This window comes from Cyprinodon tularosa, unplaced genomic scaffold (genome assembly GCF_016077235.1).
Source record: "Cyprinodon tularosa strain WSP-4 unplaced genomic scaffold, ASM1607723v1 ctg26, whole genome shotgun sequence".
Lineage (NCBI taxonomy): Eukaryota > Metazoa > Chordata > Actinopteri > Cyprinodontiformes > Cyprinodontidae > Cyprinodon > Cyprinodon tularosa.
In genome coordinates, this window is record NW_024038961.1 from 3,874,162 (window position 1) to 3,894,444 (window position 20,283).

General features: G+C 36.3%; 1 protein-coding gene across 1 annotated transcript; it reads left to right on the top strand.

Moving 5' to 3' along the window:
• Positions 1-448: 448 nt before the first annotated feature.
• LOC119785935 (NAD(P)(+)--arginine ADP-ribosyltransferase 2-like) lies at positions 449-4,218 on the top strand. The gene is made up of 3 exons (XM_038288907.1): positions 449-504; positions 579-649; positions 3,302-4,218. The coding sequence occupies exons 2-3, from the start codon at positions 596-598 to the stop codon at positions 3,965-3,967; spliced, it is 720 nt and encodes a 239-aa protein (XP_038144835.1). The 5' UTR covers positions 449-504; positions 579-595; the 3' UTR covers positions 3,968-4,218.
• The last annotated feature ends 16,065 nt before the right edge of the window (positions 4,219-20,283 follow it).

The window sequence follows — 20,283 nt, forward strand, 5'->3', positions numbered from 1 at the left end:
CTATCAGTAGGTAATGCAGGTGAAGTGCCTTGCCCAAGGACATAACGGAGTTAATTGCAACAATGTTGCACTCTGACTAATAGTTTTACAATTCGTTAGAATTAACGCAATGAACTTCATACCAGGACTTACCATAACAATGTTTGCATAGATGCATCTATGCATGGATGGACGGACAAATGGATGTTCAAAAATGATGCCAAAATTGACCTTTAGCAGGATAATTGTTATTGTTTTCCTTTATTTTTCAACTTTAAGAAATCCTGTAGTATAAAGCTGAGCTCAATACAAATTATGTTCACTTCAGAATACATCTTCATTATGGAAATTGAGTTATTTGACTACTCTGTTTGATAACAATAACTGTAACAGATAAGGGTGATTAGGAAGATTAACAGTTTAGATTCCTTTTGCAGGGGTATATATATTCTGTCCCAGCTCTGCAGCATAGCCACTTTGAGGGAACTCTCAAACTCGCATTCTTTTTTCTGGAAATTACCACAGGTATGTTAGAATACCATTCACGTACATTATTTGTGCTTGTTAGGAAAATAAGAATCATGCTGTTTATTTTGTAGGTAAAAAAGAAGAAATCATGCTGATCTTCACTACACTATGTCTTCTCTGCTGGACACAATTCAATGGAGTGGTAAGTGGAAAAACATGTAAAAAACATTTTATTTTGAAACTGTAATTTAGAGAAATGTGCAATTTACTATGTTTTTGGTGTAGTATTTTAGTTTTTTCTGCATCGGTGCCTGCATTATTTCACAGAGAGATGTAAGGGAGGCCACATGTAGAACAGACAAACTTGTAGATTTAATTTTCAATGCCAAAAGTATTGTAGTCAGGGTTACTCAGTTTTTCAAAATTTTGTAATACTTTTTAGGTATTTCTTTTCAAACGTATCTCTATACCCTGTAGTGAAGTGAATACACCTCATACAACCATTTCACAGGAAGTTTTAGGCACAGAACTTTTTAAAATGTATTTCTTATACAATATTAACTAATTTTATAGAATAAAGCTGACAAATGATGTGTCAGCCACTGAGCTTACATACTTGCAAGCTCTCCGGATGTAAGCGGGAGAATCCTGATTTTTAATGTTTTCTCCCACAGACCTTCCGATCAAAAATTTCTCAACTAATTCCCTTTCAATAAAAAAAAATAAAGCTTGTAGGGGATAAATGTTGCAATATTTGTCAACCCTACTTGTACAGCCTGTAGAAGAAATAGTCATCGTCATTGGTGTTTTTTGTTTTCTGTTACATGGCTAAATCAAATTAATCCTTTAGATGGTGATGCTCAGTGGTACACGCTTGTTAATTAATTAATTTGATTTGTTTATTTATTATTGGATAACCTCTTGAGATGAAACATCATTTCAAAAGGCAAAATATAATTTAATCTGCAATACTGCACACTAACTGCACTGCGGTGAAACTGCCTTATTATTTTGTCTTCTGGTTCTTATTTTTTATTATTATTTATACTACTTGTTTATTGCCCTTAAAAATGATTATGAATTTGATATAATAAAAAAAAAAACAACAAATTTTCAGAATAAGATTCCTTCAGCAGGTTGAAAATACAAGGCAAGAAATGACAAATAATTACCCTGTGGGCGGATTAAATTTTTCATAACCTAAATGTTAGCGAGTTTGCACTCAATTCCACAGTAATTCCATAATCATTATTTTTTTATATTATGTTTAAAAAAAACAACCTTTTTTAAAGTCAGTAACCTGAAGAATATTTATAAATATGATCGATATAATTACAATATTACAGTAACCAACAAGGTATAATCGCATATAAATGTGATGGGTGCAAAAGCAACATAAAACTGTAAAATCAAAGGCAAAACTTAAATATCAACGTTAAGACAAAAACTGTAAAAGGAAAAATTCCAAAGAATACATTTCAATTTGAAAGATAAGTAGCCTGAGAATACTTAAAATACTATGACTTAAAAAATAAATAAATGTAGGTCTGTGTGTGTATCATTCATCCTAGGCTACAATAATTTATTTTCCATTCTGCAATTTTGCGCCCTGTCCAGCAGATGGCGCCCGAGGCAGCTACCTGTCTGCTGTTGTAATGTAAATTTAAATTTCCATTTCACGCACTGACTGGCCTTTTCCACGCATATGCGTTAATTTCCAGGAACAGTAGCTTTCTGTTTGAAATATTTTTATAATGCTCATAAGCCATTATATTTTAAGTTCCATTTGCAAACGGACTATTATCATATCACCTGTTTTGAAACCCAAAATCTTGAATATCATAGAGTCGAGTTGGGACTATGCAGCAATTCAGCTGTATTTTCAAACGTGTGGCAGAAATATAGACGGGGCTACATAGTAGAACACATCCTCTTTGGGAGAAATAAAAAATAAAAGGTTTGGAGTCGCACAGCGCAGCAAAGAAAAGCAATACAAATATTTAATAAACTTTACTCATGGCAGGACTTGAGGAGGACATACGAATAGTGATCCCCTTGAAATCTAAAAACAAAACAAAATTACAGAAAAGCAAAAAGAAAACAAGACAAACTAAAGAAAAACTTTAACCACTTCTCACTGCCTCAGCTAGTAAATCGCCCCATAAACCCTAGACATATAAGGGCCTCATTGTCTCTTCCGATACAGGGTACTGGTAACTGGTTTTTGCAAGTGGTCTTTCAGTGTGTTGTCATTTTTTTTTTAACTCCACTGTTTATGTTGGAAAATTATATTCTCATGAAGTTTCCCATCTGCTATTGGCTGTCCTTTGTCATCACTTTCTTTACCTTTATTTTTTTTATCAGAGAAACTAATTTAATTTTTACTTGGTTTTTAATTTTTTTTTTTTTTTATGAATCCCTTTTATTTTGGAATTTGCAAGCTCTCAATGTGCTCACTGTCTAAAGCAGGCATCCCCAAACTCGGTCCTCGAAGGCCGCTGTCCTGCAGGTTTTAAGGGTTTCACTGCTTTAGCACAGCTGATTATCATGAATGCAGTAGAGCAGAAGCCTGTTAATCAGCTTTCAATTCAAATCAGCTGTGCTGGAGTAAGGAAATCTCTAAAACCTGCAGGAAAGCGGCCCTCGAGGACCGAGTTTGGGGATGCCTGGTCTAAAGTGAACACCAACACGGCACCTTATACTGATCTCCCTCACTTTCGCTTTAAGATGTTTTTACAAAACTGGTTACTGCTGGCTATTGTTTAAAAATATGATTAAGTCATATTGGTGATAGAAAAAAATAACAAATAACATGACACAGCTTGTCTTAAATGTTTTTTTTCTTCTTTTGCAGATGTCTGGCCCATACCCATTAGAATTCCACGAAAATTCTATTGATGACATGTACAGTGATTGCAAAGACATGATTAAGAAAAAGTTCGAAAAGTTTAGAAAGGAACTGGAAGAGACCGAATATGACTGGAAAAATGAAAGAAACACTATAAAAGATCATCCATTTCTGACTCCGGATGAACTGACAGCTCTTCGTGTCTACACTAAAAATGAAAATGGAGTTTATTCCGATTTTAACAGTGCTACTAGGACAGGTAGAAATGTATATGGCGCCTCATTTAAGTACCACACTTTATATTTCTTACTTACATCAGCTATACAGAAAATAAAAGAACATGACAAACGTTGCTATTTTACTTATAGAAGGACCTACAGTACTTTTGAAAAAAAAGAAAAGGAAATTCGACTTGGTAGCTTTACATCCAGCTCTCTGACTTCAAATTTGGAACAATACGGGAAAAAATCCTGCTTTAAAATCAAAACCTGTCATGGTGCCGACATAATAAATTATTCAGCTCATCCTGAAGAGAAAGAAGTGCTCATACCACCATATGAGGTGTTCAAATTTGTAGAGGAAAAAGTTGAAAAACTGAAAGATTGTGAGACTGTCTATGTCTTGGAAAGTATTGGCACTAAGAGCAGACTGGACTGCAAACTAGTGAATTAAAGAAAAACTAATAGTGATTAGTAAGTTGGAATTATCCTCAATCCTGGGGAGTGCTTTTTGCCATATATATTATATACAAGACACTTTTGTAATAGATGATGAAATTTGAATTTACTTAAAAAAGTTACTGCTTGCTATTATTTACATGCTTCCATGATATAGTTTAATGTGGAGAATTCATCAACAGTTTTGACTTGCTTTATAAATTGGTTTCCAAAGCACTGAATAAAATCACTGTAGCATTAAAATGTCTTTGTTTTTCTGTTTTGTGAATTTTCTCCACAGCACATCAAAGGTTAGCAATATCAGCCAAACACCATGTTGATCATATAAATAAAACCTACAAGTACAAACTGAGATTTTTCAGAAGATTTCTTCCAGTGTCTACAAAGAGATAATGACTGCTGTTCACTGTTGAAGTGCAAAACATGAGCTTGGCTCTGCAGCTGACAGGCCAAGACAACTATGATTTATGTTTAAATTTTTGATAAACTGCTTTACAAATTCTTTTCCTTATCTATGTTTAGTAGAACCAGCGTTTACAGTAATTTTAGCTGTCTTAAGGATATGTCTCTACCAACTTTGCACATCAAGAAAATAATATTTCCACCCATTTTGAATCAGCTGTTGCTGGTAAATCAAAGTATAACAATACTCCTGATTGGTTGGCATCATTTCGAAACGTCTAATTACGGTCTGATCAGTAGACATGAGACATTCAAAAAGAAGCTTCTCATTATTAGTTTGCAGTGTTAGACTGGATTTGCCAAAAATATTCTAATCCACTTATCAGTATATTATAGTTATATTATAGTTATGCACCACAAATAGACATTTACTTATTGGGTAACATTTAAAGATAGTTGTTTGCTTTTATGTGGTTGCAGATAGAAAGTAATAAAATGCTTTGAACTCTGCCTCTTTTGTAACAAAGTGTGAAAAATAAATCAAGTACTTAGCAGAGTTTTGTGGAGTGCTGTCACCAGTTACACTAAACTCTGATAAAATGCCCCAATTCTGCCAAATAAACTGCAGAAGTTTAAGAGAAATTTCAGAAGTTAAGCTCCTCTTCCTGCTGTCTTGATTTTTTACCCACATGTTTTATTAAGAAGGTTTTCCTATTTTACCTGATTTGATTATTTTTTAATTCTTCATTAAATTTTGCAAGTAATCATATCTGCCTCCTCTTTGCACATCCACCAACCCCGACACAGTTTCCTGTTAGAATCTTCTTTTGTCCTTTATCCTCCTCCTTGATGCATCACATACAAGATGAACTTGGCTCCTTATCCAGCCATTGTTTAACATAGTTCATGATTTCTTAATGAAGAATAAATAACTTTAAAAAGAGAAGTGGTTAGTTTTAGATGGGCAGCACATCCGTGTTACCCAAAGGCTGTCATCTTATCTTTTTCCTTTTTGAAAGAGCAGACATAGGAATCCATCTTGTGTCGTGATACTCAGGATTTTGTAAAAGCTGACTTCGTTTATCATGGAGCTTTTTTTCCTTGTTGATTTAATCTTCTGAGATTTAAAGGTTGAGTTGTTAATCTCTTTCATTGTGAGATTAAGCAATCTAAATTTGAGAGGATATTACTTCAAGGCATTAAACATATTTATCAGCCCTTATGAAAAGTCAAAGGTAATATGGTGTTGCTTTAAAACGTGAGTGTGGTTGGTGGCTGATAAATTAATGATAATCTCTTCAGTGTGGTGAGATGAACCAATGACAAAAAATTTTATGTCAGAAGCGATTAAATTATATTTATTTACTCGGGTTGATAATGCTTCCACACCTCAGTGTGCTGGATAACAAGCAGGAGGAGATTCCTGATCTGATAGAGGTATTTGCGATAAACCTTACTTCCAACAAGCCATGGTGGCTACCTCAGCAGTAGCATCAGTGCAGGGAGATACATACATTATCGCACCTTCTAACTTACGAAACCATGTACTACCAAATTTGAAGATGACTTGTTGACAAAAAAAACATCATTTGGTTTTTCCTGCAGGGAATATCAGCTTTTAGGATGTGGCTGGAAACCCACTGTCCATGTTTCCTGTAGTGGTACATTGTGCTGTAACATCCACAACAATATACAGTAAAAAAAAATGCTTCCACATATTTATATATATGGTTTAGTTCAACCTGCTGCATCTGAAAGAACCCCACTGGGGGGGAGAAAGACAGTGTAAGCTAATTCTGCATAACACCGACTAAAGGTCAAGATATTTTTCATGGATTCATTTCTCTCCTCAAACTGTTGTTTTGATAACTGTGACCCAGCTTTGTCTTTATAGGACTTAACTGCCAGATTTGGTCTTGTTGAAAACAGAAAGCAGTTCTTTTTGATCCACCTGAGATTTCCACTCTACCCAAACCAAACAATAAAAGCTTATGTCCTTATATGGACAAAAAGTGGTATCAGCAAGTATCTTGATGGGTTACTTTTTCCTAGAATTCACTCGACAAACTAGGGGTTCCTGCTGTTGTTCTGGGCATTTTCCTTTTTTTTTTTTCAGTTTTTCATGCAATGTCAGGTTGTCTCAGCTCCGACACATCAAAGCTGGTTTACAGGATTGGTATGAGACATAAAAAATTTTCAATAAACAAAAAAATCACCTATTTGTTGTCAGAAACCTTTAACAAAAACATCTCACCAGCTGTATACTAGGCTATCTCTTTTAGCAAGGTTAACAAGATTTCAAAATGTTCTCCATAATCTGTACAAAATCTGTGTTGACTCAACATTTAAAGAGGATAATGTAACATTTCTTTAAGCCTGCATAAAGTTTTCCCATTTGAAAGTGTGTCAAACAGTTATATGTGCATGTTGGAATTTAAGAAATGTATTTTAGAGTTTAGGCATTGCATCAAAGCATATTTCTGTCCCTAACCTCTGTATGCATATTGGAACACACAAAATTAATAAAATTTTTCTGTGTAATAAATGCGGAATACAATCAGAACTGGTTACAGAAATACTAGGTGACTGATTAATGGGTTATTATCCTTTTTATTGAACATAGCTCTTATCTTTTAAAATACTGCTAATTACACGTCTTCCGAACTGAATATTTGGTAGTTTCATTTACAAAAAGCAACTAATGATAGTTTTGTATTTAACAGTCTTTATCTTATTTATTTTTTTTTACAATGAGACTCATTCTACTCTTTAATTTCATGAGATTATTTTCAAGGGCTTAGATAAAATCAGGCAAAGAATAGACGTTAAACTGTAGTAAAATGTGCACTAGAATACATTTTCTGTGTTATTTGTCTGTTTTAGGAAATTAACATAATGAGTCTCCTGGTTCCAGTTCAGGCTCTTCTGTGTTCACACAGCTCCTTCAGATCAGATGGATGCTACTGATGTTTTGTTGAAACAAAATTAAAGTCCATTAAACGTTGCTTGACTCTATGACCACAAGGTGGCAGCAAAAGAACATTGCATTTTTAAGACATCCCAAGTTAATAGCCTAACACTCTCCAGTTTGCAGAGAGGAGTTTAAGAAAGATTTTTTTTTTTTTTTTGCAGGAAGAAAGTAGTATGGCATCTATAGTTTTCATACAACTCAAATCAATAATACAAAAATTACATTTAAAGATAAAGGAAATTAACAAAACTGTTGATGGTGTTGAAAGACATTGTAACAGATTTATGCAGTTTATTTTCAGGACATAGGTCAATTAACAGAGGTATGTATATATAAAAATACAATAGTCGTTGAAGGCCAACAAAATATTTCAAAATTTTCCAAAAGTTGTATAATGACAATTTAGTGTATCCCCCCTTTCCTGTTACCTTGTCTAAGTAGAGTCGTCCTCTTTCTGTCTCCATCTCCTCCTGGTGGCATCTGTTCTAACCCGTCAGTCATGAGAAAGCTAGAGAGAGAAGGAGGGAAGGAGAACTTCAATGCAAGCAAATTAATTTCTCATCCACACCTCCAGAGCCCAGCAGCCTGTTCACTTGCTGCCTTGGCCTGTGCGGCTGCTGCTGCTGCTGCTGAACGTGTGTCTGCTGAGTCGAAGCCTAATACATAATGCATCAGGTTTAATTGCAAACCCAGAAACTAATGACTTTGGACTGGTTAACAGCAGGGGAGCCATACATCTCGAGCAAACTGAATGAAAAATCAGCTCAGAGGAGAGAAAAAAAGGAGCCTAGCCCTAATTGATGAATAATTGAAGCGGCGAGCTACAGGGCATAATTGTGACATTTTGTTTCAATCAATTTCCAAGTGGTGTAGGCGAAAGTGCACTTAAAGCGAAAAAGGCACTGACAATGAATGTGGAAAAAAAAAGAGATAGATGGAGAAAGAGAATGGATGCTGATGGAAATGAACGTGTCTTCAGTCATTGAAATGACATTTGGTGGAGCAAAAGATGGGAACAAATGACTTTCCTCCCTGTCTGCCTCTTAATTCCGCTCAAACTCTTTTTGTACTCGCTATTGAGTCACTTTTTCTTCCTCCCATAGATATTTAATTTTTAAAAGCAAAAGCAATTTATAAGTTGCCAATTCCTAACATATTTCTATATTTCTATTTTCCATTAAGACTATGATTATATGATTATTTATTGGCAAGTATCTGTGATGCAGTCTTTTTCATTTACAATCTCTGCACCTTGATGACTATGCTGTCTGGTATTTACATTTAATGTTCATTAACAGGTGAAGAGCCAGCAGTAAGTCTCTGCCCGACAGACTGATGTTTTCGACCTAGGGGGTTAGAGCAGTACACCTGTGCTCTGAAAAGGTTGCATGTACCCAGTTTGATCTCCACAGCCTCTGCTCTGGGTTCCTGAGCAAAACCCTTAACCCCACACTGCTCCCTGGGCACCACACAATGATAGCCTACTGCTTCACAAGGGGATGGGTTAAATGAGGAGATACATTTCTCCAATGTGAGATTAATAAAGTTAAATAACTATTGTGATGTGCAAGAAGAACCGTACAGAGTTTGCACATTGTTTTCTTTATAATGCAAAATCTGAAGTATGGAGTGCTTTTTTCAGCGCCAATACAAGTCAATATCTAACGCAACATATTAAGAATTTTAAGTCGGCTATTATCTCATCATCTGTATTTATGTAAGAGCCACACACTGCAATGCATATGCGTTCACATCTTCTGTTTTCCAGTCAGATTTTATTCCTACAGAATGCTTTCTAAAAACCACCCAGGGTGATTGACATCTATGGAAATAGAAAGGTTGCACCCTCAAAGGAGACACCATATGGATGGGAGCTCCACACTGACGGAAGGCCCCTACCTAAAAGGCGTTTGTAAATTCCTGACATGCCTAACATATGTTAATGAGCCTCTTTCCAACTCTGATATAATTACTGTGAGAGGCATATTGCCTTTAGTAAGATTGTCTGTCTCCTGTGCCATGGCTACCTCATGGGGGGGTGGGGGGGGGGGGGGGGGGGGGGGTGGGGGGGGGGGTAAAGAATGACAAAGTGCTGGATACATAAATTCTCATTTACCATGGTTAGAAGTAAAGGAAAGTGAGGTTGGCAAATTCTCCCAGCATGATGTATTTATACAAAGGCTGCTTGAGTTTATTATAATCCTCTTTTGTTCAAGTGCTTTCTGCGGTATTGTATTGTTTCTGTGGAGATGTTTAGTTTGCCTTGTCACTTAAGGCACTTACACAACAACAAAGCAAGAGGTGCCTGTGGCTTCCTGAGCTCAGAAAGCTTCCTATGACTGTTCATTGTAATCGTAATTTTTTTTCCTACATTTTATAAGAGTCTGTTGATTTCCTTAAGGTTTTATTTGCTGTTTTTGTTGTGTCTTTAGTCAGGGTCTGGTTGTTTCATCACCTCATCATTTGAATTTTGTATTGCAGTTAAGCTGTTTTTCTCCCTAAGCAGTATGAATCATCCAGAGGTCGCACATATTCAACACAGAGTGACAGTTTTTTAGTATAGGTGACACTGCCAGTGTGGAAATGGCAGTGTTGAAAATATGATTTACGATGTTCATGCAAACCACTTCTCTCCATGGGTCAGAGCCAGTGGTTTTATGTAAAAGAGTCCAATCAATCAGCTAGGCACAAGTTCTTTGACTGCAGTAAATAAGAGAGCAGTCTCATAGCTACTATCAGAGGAATTTGCAGTGGAGCACTCATGCCCATTGCAGATTCTGGTACGATGCCACAGACAGAGCACCAGGGTATTGTCTGCCTGACAGCTGCACAATCAATTCTCATTTGTTATTAATCACAATAGGCACTAGGGGGCAGTGTGAGTCTCTGTTGATTAAACAGATGAATTAAAATGGACTGATAAATAGCAAACTGATGAATCCAAGAGATAGAGCTGCTAATGAAAGCTGAGAATAACAATCAAAGCCTAATTGAAATCCAAGCATCAGTTCAAAGCATTTCTAAGATATGTTAGGCTTTTAAATCTAATGAATGACTGTAAAGAATTCTTGGTGCAAAAAAATGGAAGTTTTTCTACAGTCATTGTTCCATATTGATTAATAAATAGATGGCAGAAGCACCAGATGTGCAAGACTGTGCATCATAATCAAAACAATGCAACAAAGGAGTCTCCTTAATAAAAATTAGAAAGTGAAAAGAAATAATCCAGACAAGCTTGACTTAAAATTGCATCCAGTTAGGGATAGATGCGGCAAAACAAAGCCACCCAGATGCAATAACCTAGCTTTCTTCACAGAGCTTTTGTGCTTCTTTTCGCATCACCACATATAAATAAAAAAACAGCCTCAGTCCTTTGAGGTTTTAAGGAAGTGATTCCATTACAGAAACATTCCTCATTAGGGGAGTTCGGAGAAAGAGCCTGGTCGTCAGGCCAGACCCCCTCCCTCTCTGGCAGTTCTGGGTCACCACCAACCACAACGTAAAAAAAGAAAAGACTACCAGAGTGTATTTGATGCAGAAATATGACAAAATGCTGCAGTAACTTCAAAAGAACACGTAAATCTTTCATCTTGGGTGTCTTTGAATCTCTTGGAAAGTTTCCCCAGCTTTGGTTATAACAGGGACCTTGGAGAGAGGGACGCAGATGAGAGGAGCTGTTTATTTATTTGGGGAGCAGCACTGAAGGAAAAAGGACGCAGAAAGAGGAGTCAAAGTTATCCTTTGATGTTACTTAACACTGTTCACTCAGCTTGATGTAATGTACAGGTGCATCTCCATAAATTAGAACATCATAGAAAAGTTTACCTGCTTAAGTAATTGAATAAATAAACTTTATATTGCACAAAAATAAATATATATATCATGTGCTTATTTCTGTTTTTCTTTTTTTTTCTGGCTTATAGCTAAAAGAAATAAATTTTCCTAGATATTTTAAATACCAGAAAATTTTAAAAAGATTTAAAACACAGAATTCTGTATCTAATACAAAATATGTCCATGTGTTGTACATTTACACACTCTAACCTGACCGAGGCTCCTTTTGCATAAATCACTGCACCTTCCTGTGGTTCTGCAGAGGTGTTAAGAAAACCTCTTCATTTTACTCCACAGATTCTCTAAGGTGTTTCGGTCAGTTAAATGCAGCACCATGATTATTATAGCAGGTACTGATGATTTTGAAAGGGTAGGCAGAGGCAAATCCTGCTGGAAAATAAATCATTTCAGCAGAGAGAAGCATGAGGCGGTATGCTGCACTGACTTCGGACTTAATAAAACACAGCAGATGACATGACCAAAATGTTTTTGACTGTGGAAATTTCCCACTTGACCTCAAGTAGGTTGTTTTCCTTGCCTCTCCACTCTTCCTCCAAAATCTCTAAAGTTATTTTTTTTCCAAATGAAATGCAAAAATTGGATTTGATCTGAGGAACAATGCTTCAGAGGTTGCGTCATAAGTTGAATTGTACAGTTGTAGTTAACATCCAGGATGCATCTGGGTGTAACTGGCTCTTGTAGCAGTAACTCCTACTTGAGCTGACGCCTTGTGAAATGACAACAAGCAATTGATTAAGCGTTCCTTTCACTGTCCTTTTTTGAGTACAGTTATACTTTTTTTCTTGTACATTTTTTTTACGACTTCTTCCTTACACTCAACTTTCCAAAAACTTGTTTGGATGTTGTGTTATTCTATTAACCAGTTCTTTAGCTATTACTTTTGGTGGACATAACTTCATAGGTAGAATAGAACAGAATTAACTTCTTCGTCATTAAAGTCTCACAAGTATAAAGGAAATATAGTTTGCATCTATCCGGAAGTGCTATACAGGATATAAATATTTGTTTACATGTGCACAGAGATTATGTATGTATTGACTATAAATGGTATATAAAACCAAAGATTAATTTTAAGTGGTGTTGGATCTGTGGATGTGTGTGAGGACAGTCCATATGTTATTGTTGTGTGCGTGTTTGGGGGGGTTAAATATAGATTTAATATATATTTATATAATTTTTATTCTGCATTAAAAGATTATTACGCATTCAAATTTTATAAGATGGCGTGTGACATAATCCTTATAGTAATAGAAGTTAACAATTGAAATATATAGCTTTATGTATGAGTATCATTATGAGTAACATTTCATTAATTACAAAAAATTTGATGATGTAATCTATATAAATATATATATATATTTTTTTCTTTTCAGATTATTACAGTTACAATCAGCTTTGCAATAAATAAGATGGATTTAATATATGAAGCCTTCCAGTTTCACTTCCACAAAAACCCTGCCATTCATGAATGATAGCACACCATCCTGTAACCCTGTTTTGAGGTCAGGTGATGGCCACTGAGGCATGCTGGCTTTGGCTGCGCTCGGCAGGCGGGTGGGACACCAGGTAGCAGCATCTGGCCTGGGTTTTTCTAGAACACATGCTGCCTGTGGCGCTGGAGAACATCTGTCTGCAGCATGCAGGCCGGCTGGATGAGCAGACCTGCAACCCAGCCAACCAGCCGAGTGAAAGTCCTGCACACATGGATGTCCTTCAGGAATATATGGGTTAATGTCTCTGTTATCACTGGCAGACTTTACTCACTCCTGTCTGCAACTGAGTTCTCCTACAAAGCTGCTGTCAGTATTAGTCCCTTAAGATAAAGAGCTTGTTCTTTAAATTTCAATGTTTGTTCATGTTTCTTTTCATAGGAGAAAATGTTATTCTTCCTACCTAACTGTCAAAAGTATCATTCTGGTTAACCTGCCTGTATTTTATTGTTTAGGTAATTTTTCATTGTCACAGGATGGAGCCCTTTGTTTTTTTATTGAAAAAGATTCTTGAGGGATTTAAAAAAAAATCAGACTTTGGAGCCTGATGGTTATTATATGATTTCCTGCTCTAGCAATCTTAGTGGATAAATTTCAGTTTCAAGAAAGATTCTAAGATTTTAGTTCAAGTTCAATTAAACAATTTCTTGCGCAGATAAAGGCTGATCAGATTAATTCTTTGCAAATCCGCCTGCATGTTTTTCAGTTGTTAAGCTTTAAATCAATCAAGGTAGTGATCACATTCTTGCAATGATACACATTATTAAAGGAGGCTCCTGAGCTGATTTTAAGGAGGATATTTTACCAATGTAGCTATCCTCAATAGTGAGAAAAGTCAACTCTCGCTACTTTTTCCACTCAAGTAAAAGTGATTCTCCAGTTAGCTTTACGAAAAGGCTGCCCAAGTACATTTATCATTAATCAGTGGCTAATTCTTTTTTTCTTTATCAATTCTGGCTTGCACTAGAGGTTTTGAAACACATTTAGAAAAATATAGTGAAAGTCCAGTTGCCTCTATTCTCAGCCTGTGGTTGCCAGAACCTAAATGACTGTGAATACGCACATCTGATTTATTTTTTTAAAATAGTGTAATGAGGCATACAGTTATATGCAAATTTTTTTCAAATAACAAAACTTCTCTGAAAAAAAAATTCCCAACTCAGTTTTTTATCATAAACTTATAAATATATAAAAAACAATATTTATTTATCTATCAGAAACACTGCTGATGTTTGCAATGTAATTCTTTTAGATGTAGGAATCCAGGAGCCCTTCTGATTCGCTTCTTCTTCCCTCTAACTCTAAAAAAATTGAAATTTTAACCTTTTTCCCCACCCTTACCTTCCTACTCAGGGAGGATAATTTTAGCTTGTTAGCTTTAGACAATGGCGTTAGATGTAGTAGATTGCCCTGAAACCTAATGGTTGATGGTTCAAGCTCCGGCTTTCAGTGTCTTTGTGTCCTTGGGCAAGACTCTTCACCTGTGTTGCCTACTGATGGTGGTCAGAGGAACTGGTGGTGCCAGTGTACGGCAGACTTGCTTCTCTCAGTGAGCCCCAGGGCAGCTGTGGCTACAGTGTAGTTTGCCATCATCAGTGTGTGCATGAATGGGTGAATGACTGAATGTAAAGCCCTATATAAATACAGACCATTTACCATTTAAAACATGGTATCTTTAAGAAAGTAGTGGTTTTCAGGTTTATAAAGAGCAGAATTCATATGCCTTATTTGAACTGTATGTTATATTTTCCTTTTTCTATTTGAATATAAGCTAGGACACAGATGATAGATTATCCTAACCCAAGTGAATCAATCTTCTGTGTCACATATTTATCCATCCATTTTCTGTGACACTTATCTCAAGCGGGGTCGCGAGGGCTGCTGGTGCCTATCTCCAGCTGTCTGCAGGCGAGAGGCGGGGTCCACCCTGGACAGGTCGCCAGTCCATTGCAGGGCAACACAGAGACTCACAGAGTGAAAAATAACTATTCACACACACACACACACCTAAGGACAATTTAGAGAAACCAATGAACCTAACAGTAATGTTTTTGGACTGTGGGAGGAAGCCAGAGTACCCGCAGAGAACACAAGCATGCTCAGGGAGAACATGCAAACTCCATGCAGAAAGACCCATGGCTGGGAATCGAACCTGGAATCTTCTTGCAGCCCACATTAGATTTACATATATTTACATTACGTTATATATATCATAAGTTAAAACAAAATTTCAGTAGTTATACTGACCCAAGGTAGTTGTCCATTTAGCCACACAAGTCACATATATTAGTAACAGACAGGACTGTAGGTCACTACAAAATGATAGAATATGTATGTGGTAGATAATAAGACAATTAAAACTTATATTAATGGCAGTTTATTGCTAACCGTCCTTAGACAGAGTCATCATAAATTAACTATTTCTCTAAAATGAAAAAATAATTCAAAAAGTGTTGAGATCATATTCACCAGAGTATTCATATATTCATATATGAATACTTGTAGGAATTGCCTTTTATAATGAATATCATTTAATTATTTATATATGTTCAGAAGATTAAAGTTTCAGGTTTCGGCTAGAAACCTTTAATGTGCTCTTTGACAGGAAGCTGCACTATGAACCAACATAGAAGAAAAATTTACATAGATTTTTTAGTCTCAGCGCTTTCTACCTATAAGAATAAAGCCTAACTAGGCCCAAGATCAGTGGAAAAAAAGAATTCAGTCTGAGGACTGATGATATTGAAAAAAACAGATTTTTCCTGTGTTTGATTATCTTGTTTAATTCATCAGTATGTATGAAACCTTCTTCGTAGTAACACCTATGCAGTCTATTTACTGCATAGATGCGCAATTCTTTATTTTATGTGTAGTTCAATACTTACTGAGCAAACTAGGACAAAATCAGTTGAACAAAAAAACCACCTCACACATCTCAAACCAGCAGAAAAGAGCAGCATGATGCATCGCGCCCACTTGCCCCCTTCTAATTCAGCCTAGCCAGTACCAGATGGCCGCCTCTCCCACAATGCTACACCGCCACAGATGTCAACAGAAGAGGTGACAAACACTCTGCAGGTGTCTGTCCCCTCTGTGTCCACTGTGTGTGTTTGTGTGTCTCTCTGTGTATGATAGTAGGGGGACAAAGAGCATCTTCCTTGCAGGGAGAGGAGTGTGTAATTGATAGCAGAGGACAACCTGCAGGAAAGAAGTGCCATCATATGGTAAATTGATGGGCTGGCACAGTCTGGCACAAAGAAGAGGAACAGATGCAGGAAGAGACAAACTTTGCTCATTATGGAGTGTTTTGAGAACTATATTTTCAAAGCTTCGAGAAAGGAAGATTTAGTTTAAAGATGATAAAAAATTTTTTTGTGGGGCTTGGTTCCCATTGTAGTAAATATATCCCAAATATAAACATAAAGGACAACAGGAAAGTTGTCTTTCTCCATTCCAAGCAGGACTGCCTTTCAGTCTGCTGCACAATTCATTCCCTTTCCTTGTGTGCCAGCATGGCCAGGTGCTTGTTGGCAGGGGCTTCCACAGCCAGGTGAGCAAGCTGCTGGCCAGGTGCCCTCTGGAGCTCCCTCGACTGACCGCACACCATATGTCATTGGAGCAAAGCGTTCAGGCGAATGTCCACACCTGAGAAAACAGCCACATGTATTCATAGTACCAGAGAGTTTCACTAAAATATCTTATGCACAAATTCCCACAAGCAAGGTTATGCATAGTAAGTACACGAGTTAAAAACTGAAGTACTTACTGCGCTTTTACTGTATTTCTCTCCATATAAACATGCACAGCACCAGTATAGAACATGCTTCACATCAGAGCTCGCATAAATGTTAAAAATATGCTGCAACTGAAATGTTGGATTTTCTTATTTTACAGGTCTCTCTTATGTATAGCTGAAGGACACTTCGAAGTATATTCTTAAACTTTGAACATCTTCTTCGGCAATCCACAAACTCTACTGTTTGTATGAAATTGAAATGTCATTGATACCTACATATGGTAGAGAACTTAGACTGCATATCACCCTGTATAAAGCATCCGTACTGAGAGCCATGGTGGTAGCAGCATAAGGCAATTTGGATGCTCAAATTACCCTGAGCAGCGGCAGGGAAACTGGTTAAGTGTGAAGTGTGGAACATAGATACATGCATGACGATTCTGAGAGACCAACTGTTGCAGAATGCTTAGACATGGTGCTTAGCCAGATGTTCACCTTCCAGCAGAAGAACAAATATTCAAGCAAAGTTTCTAAATCCAACTTACAATTTTTGGTTTTTAGGAAAATGTGAAAAAGCCCAAGCAATTTGCAAATGTCTGTATGGATCAAACTGCTCATTAGACCTTTGCCACTTAAAAGTTTGACGGTTAAAACTGAGTGAATATATCAATGTGATGAAAATGAAATCTGCCTGGTATCAGCTTTAATGAACACTTCATTCACATCTATCAATGAAACTCTTCAGTAGTTTTAGTATGATCAAGGAAGGAAGGAAGGAAGGAAGGAAGGAAGGAAGGAAGGAAGGAAGGAAGGAAGGATCTATATAAACAGTACTATGGTATATTGTAGAACATTGTGTAATAATTTAATTTACTCATATTTTCACTGGAAGATACAAAAATAAAAACCCAGTTTTGCATCTTTTTCAAACTGAGTAAGAATTCTTTGTCCTCCACCAAACTCAACTACTCCTGAATCTACAGGGATTTGATTCTGCAACTGCAGGTAACAAGCAATCCTAATTTCACATGCATCTTAGCATCTTATGAAATCCACTAATTGCTGCACCGTTTCAGGAAAGCCACTGACCAATTTCTCTCTCTACATTTCTTCACATAAACAAAATAACCAAATATAGATACATTATTATTATTTCCTTAGTATTAATTCTGCAATATTACAGTGAGCATCTTTCCTTTACTCCCCTATATGTTTAGTGAATTTTAAGCTTTAAAGTAACATGGTTTAAACAAGAGCAAGAAACATAATGAACTGTGTAAGATCTGTGAAAGGGTTTATTATCTTTATCTGACTGAGGATACTTTAATAATACTTTTTCTGTATTAATAATTGCCTAACTATAGTACCAGGCTGAGATTGATCTATCATTTCTCTTCTATAGTTTTCATAAAATCTCTTTTTATTTGACTGAAATCCTCAATATTACCCAAAGAGGGTTCAGTTCAGTTTAAAACTGAATGCCTTCTTCTGCTTTAGGGATACGCAATAACTGAGTTTTTTTTAAAGCTAACAGCTTTGCATATTTTCTGTACGTTCTTTGCCCTAAAAAAATCCAAACACTCCGAAGATTTTTTATTCAATCGCCATCTGATTCCATCCAGCGAAGCCTGAGGAGTTGTACCATATGAGGTGTATAGTATCAAGGCCCCTTAAGCAAACGCTGGTTGCTATATCTTCTGCTTTAACCGATGATTCATAAATCAACCTTACACGTGCAGCATGGACAAGACTCATCTGCCATCTGCAAATATTTATTCAGCATCTATATAATTAAACAGAGTCAATGCCTGATGTAAGCTGAACGTCTCTAGTGGTGATATTGCCTCACTCAAGGAGCTGAGTAATAAAGTGAGGAAAAGTCAAGTCAAATATTTGCTGTAAAGTGAGGTAAAGAATGGCAGAAAAAAATGTATGTTATATTTATAAATGCAAGACTTCAATTGATCAGTGGAGATCATAAATGCATTAGGAGAAAGAAGGAAAGGACTTAAAAGGTTAAATGGAGACACAGCATTTGTAGAGAAGTCAAAGTGGACTGATATGATCAGATACGATGATTAATCTGTTTATATTGAAGAGTGTATCTCCAACAAATGGGCTTTTGAAGTAGGATTAGTTGTCTCTGAGGTTTTGAGTCATTTTTTTCACAGAAGATAAACAATTATCTTCTTTCTTATTCTTTAAAATATGTCAAACATAGGCTTAGCGGCTGGTTATACTCCGGCAGCAGTGTGTCGCAGTGAGCTTATCGCAGATAGTTTTGATTTATGCCCAAATTCTAAATATCTTAACTACTTGTTGTATGATGCAAAAGCTTCATTAAATAAATAGCACCTATGGGTTACACCAAAACCCAGATCTTATTGCATCAACCGTGTTGTTTCCCTGGATGTATTCCTCCTATAGCCTTCCTTCTGTCTGCTATTTGTTTAGTATGCTGCTTTTGTCTCCATTCAAATCCACCAGGGAGCTGCCATTTCTGTTCTGGGAGGTTTCATGCAGATATAGGAGAATGTTGCAATCTTTCCCATTCCCCTGATAGCTACCCCCAGAAAATCTTTATCCATCCTCCTTCACTCTCAAAATAATCCAAGTTTTGTACCAAGGGAGATAGTATTTCTTGCCTGCCAACCACTGCAAGGCATTGATGAGAGTAACATTTAAATAAATAAATAACTTTTAATAAGTTTGCTGACCTTATCTGCACACTTTTTCACATTTATTAACAAATTGTATCACTCTGACTTATTTATTTGCTGTCAGCTAAGGCACCTTTACATTCTTTAGGTGTATATCCTTTTAATGCTTTGGAGATTTTTTAACAATTTTTAAGAGAACAAGCTCTCACAGGTTTCATTTAACTGCATATAATCACTGTGAGACATAGATGCAGGCAGTAAAGTACAGTGTATACAGTATATAAATGGATGCAGGTAAAACTCTGTACTACCTGGTGGGAGAGGAGGTTATAACTCCGGCTTTGTCTTTGTTAAAGACTCCCTTAAGAGTAACCTGATGAAGCTTGAGCTTGTCTCAGTCAAATTTTAAGTGAGATGAGATATGGGAACCTATATTTTCAATTTAGATCCATAGATCCATAGATCATGTGCATACTGTGTATCTGCACCCTGCAGATACACAGTATTACGGCTTTTTCTTTGCGAAATTTTCAAAGTTTGGTTCAAAGCACCCTTAAAGGATATCAGGATTAGTTATCTTCCTTTTCATCAAGTAATAACAGTTTTAAGTTTTAAAAAGGTTTATCTTCCTTGTTTATACAAAACACAATATGATTACACAAATAAAATTGTTTTTAAATATAATGCTTTAAGACTTTACGTTAATGGCTTTATTAAACGAAATGCAACAAATGTAAACATATGCCATACATATATTCATTTTAGAAATAATTGGCTTTATGTATTCCTGACAAAGAAGTGTGACTATTTTCATTTTGAAACACATTGTGACCTTTGACCCGGGAAGATTCTCTTTGCTTTCTAACTCTGGTTTTGGATTGCCTTTCTGAAAACGGCAATGGCAATGCACTCAGCTTATGTATTCGGTAGTATCAGATTGGATCAGAAAGAACTGGATCTTTTATTTCTGGGTGGATCATCTAAATAAGTGGTCCTCCTAATTGTCAATCATTCTGGTGGTATGTTTATGTAAGGCCGTTCTACGTGCTTGCCCCATTAGTTATCTTTTTCTGCGCATGCGCACTTTCAGGCTATGTGTGGTGAGCTATGTGTGGTGAGCTATGTGTGGTGAGCTATGGTTTCAGACAGTCATTGAAGCTCACCTTTCTCACCATGGTTCTTTGAAAATTGCAGAGG

What these genes read in the sequence shown, in the direction of transcription:
- LOC119785935 (XM_038288907.1), top strand. Translation starts at nt 596, where the DNA reads ATGCTGATCTTCACTACACTATGTCTTCTCTGCTGGACACAATTCAAT. An exon ending in GGACACAATTCAATGGAGTG is followed by an intron (nt 650 to 3,301) that starts GTAAGTGGAAAA and finishes CTTCTTTTGCAG; the next exon opens with ATGTCTGGCCCATACCCATT.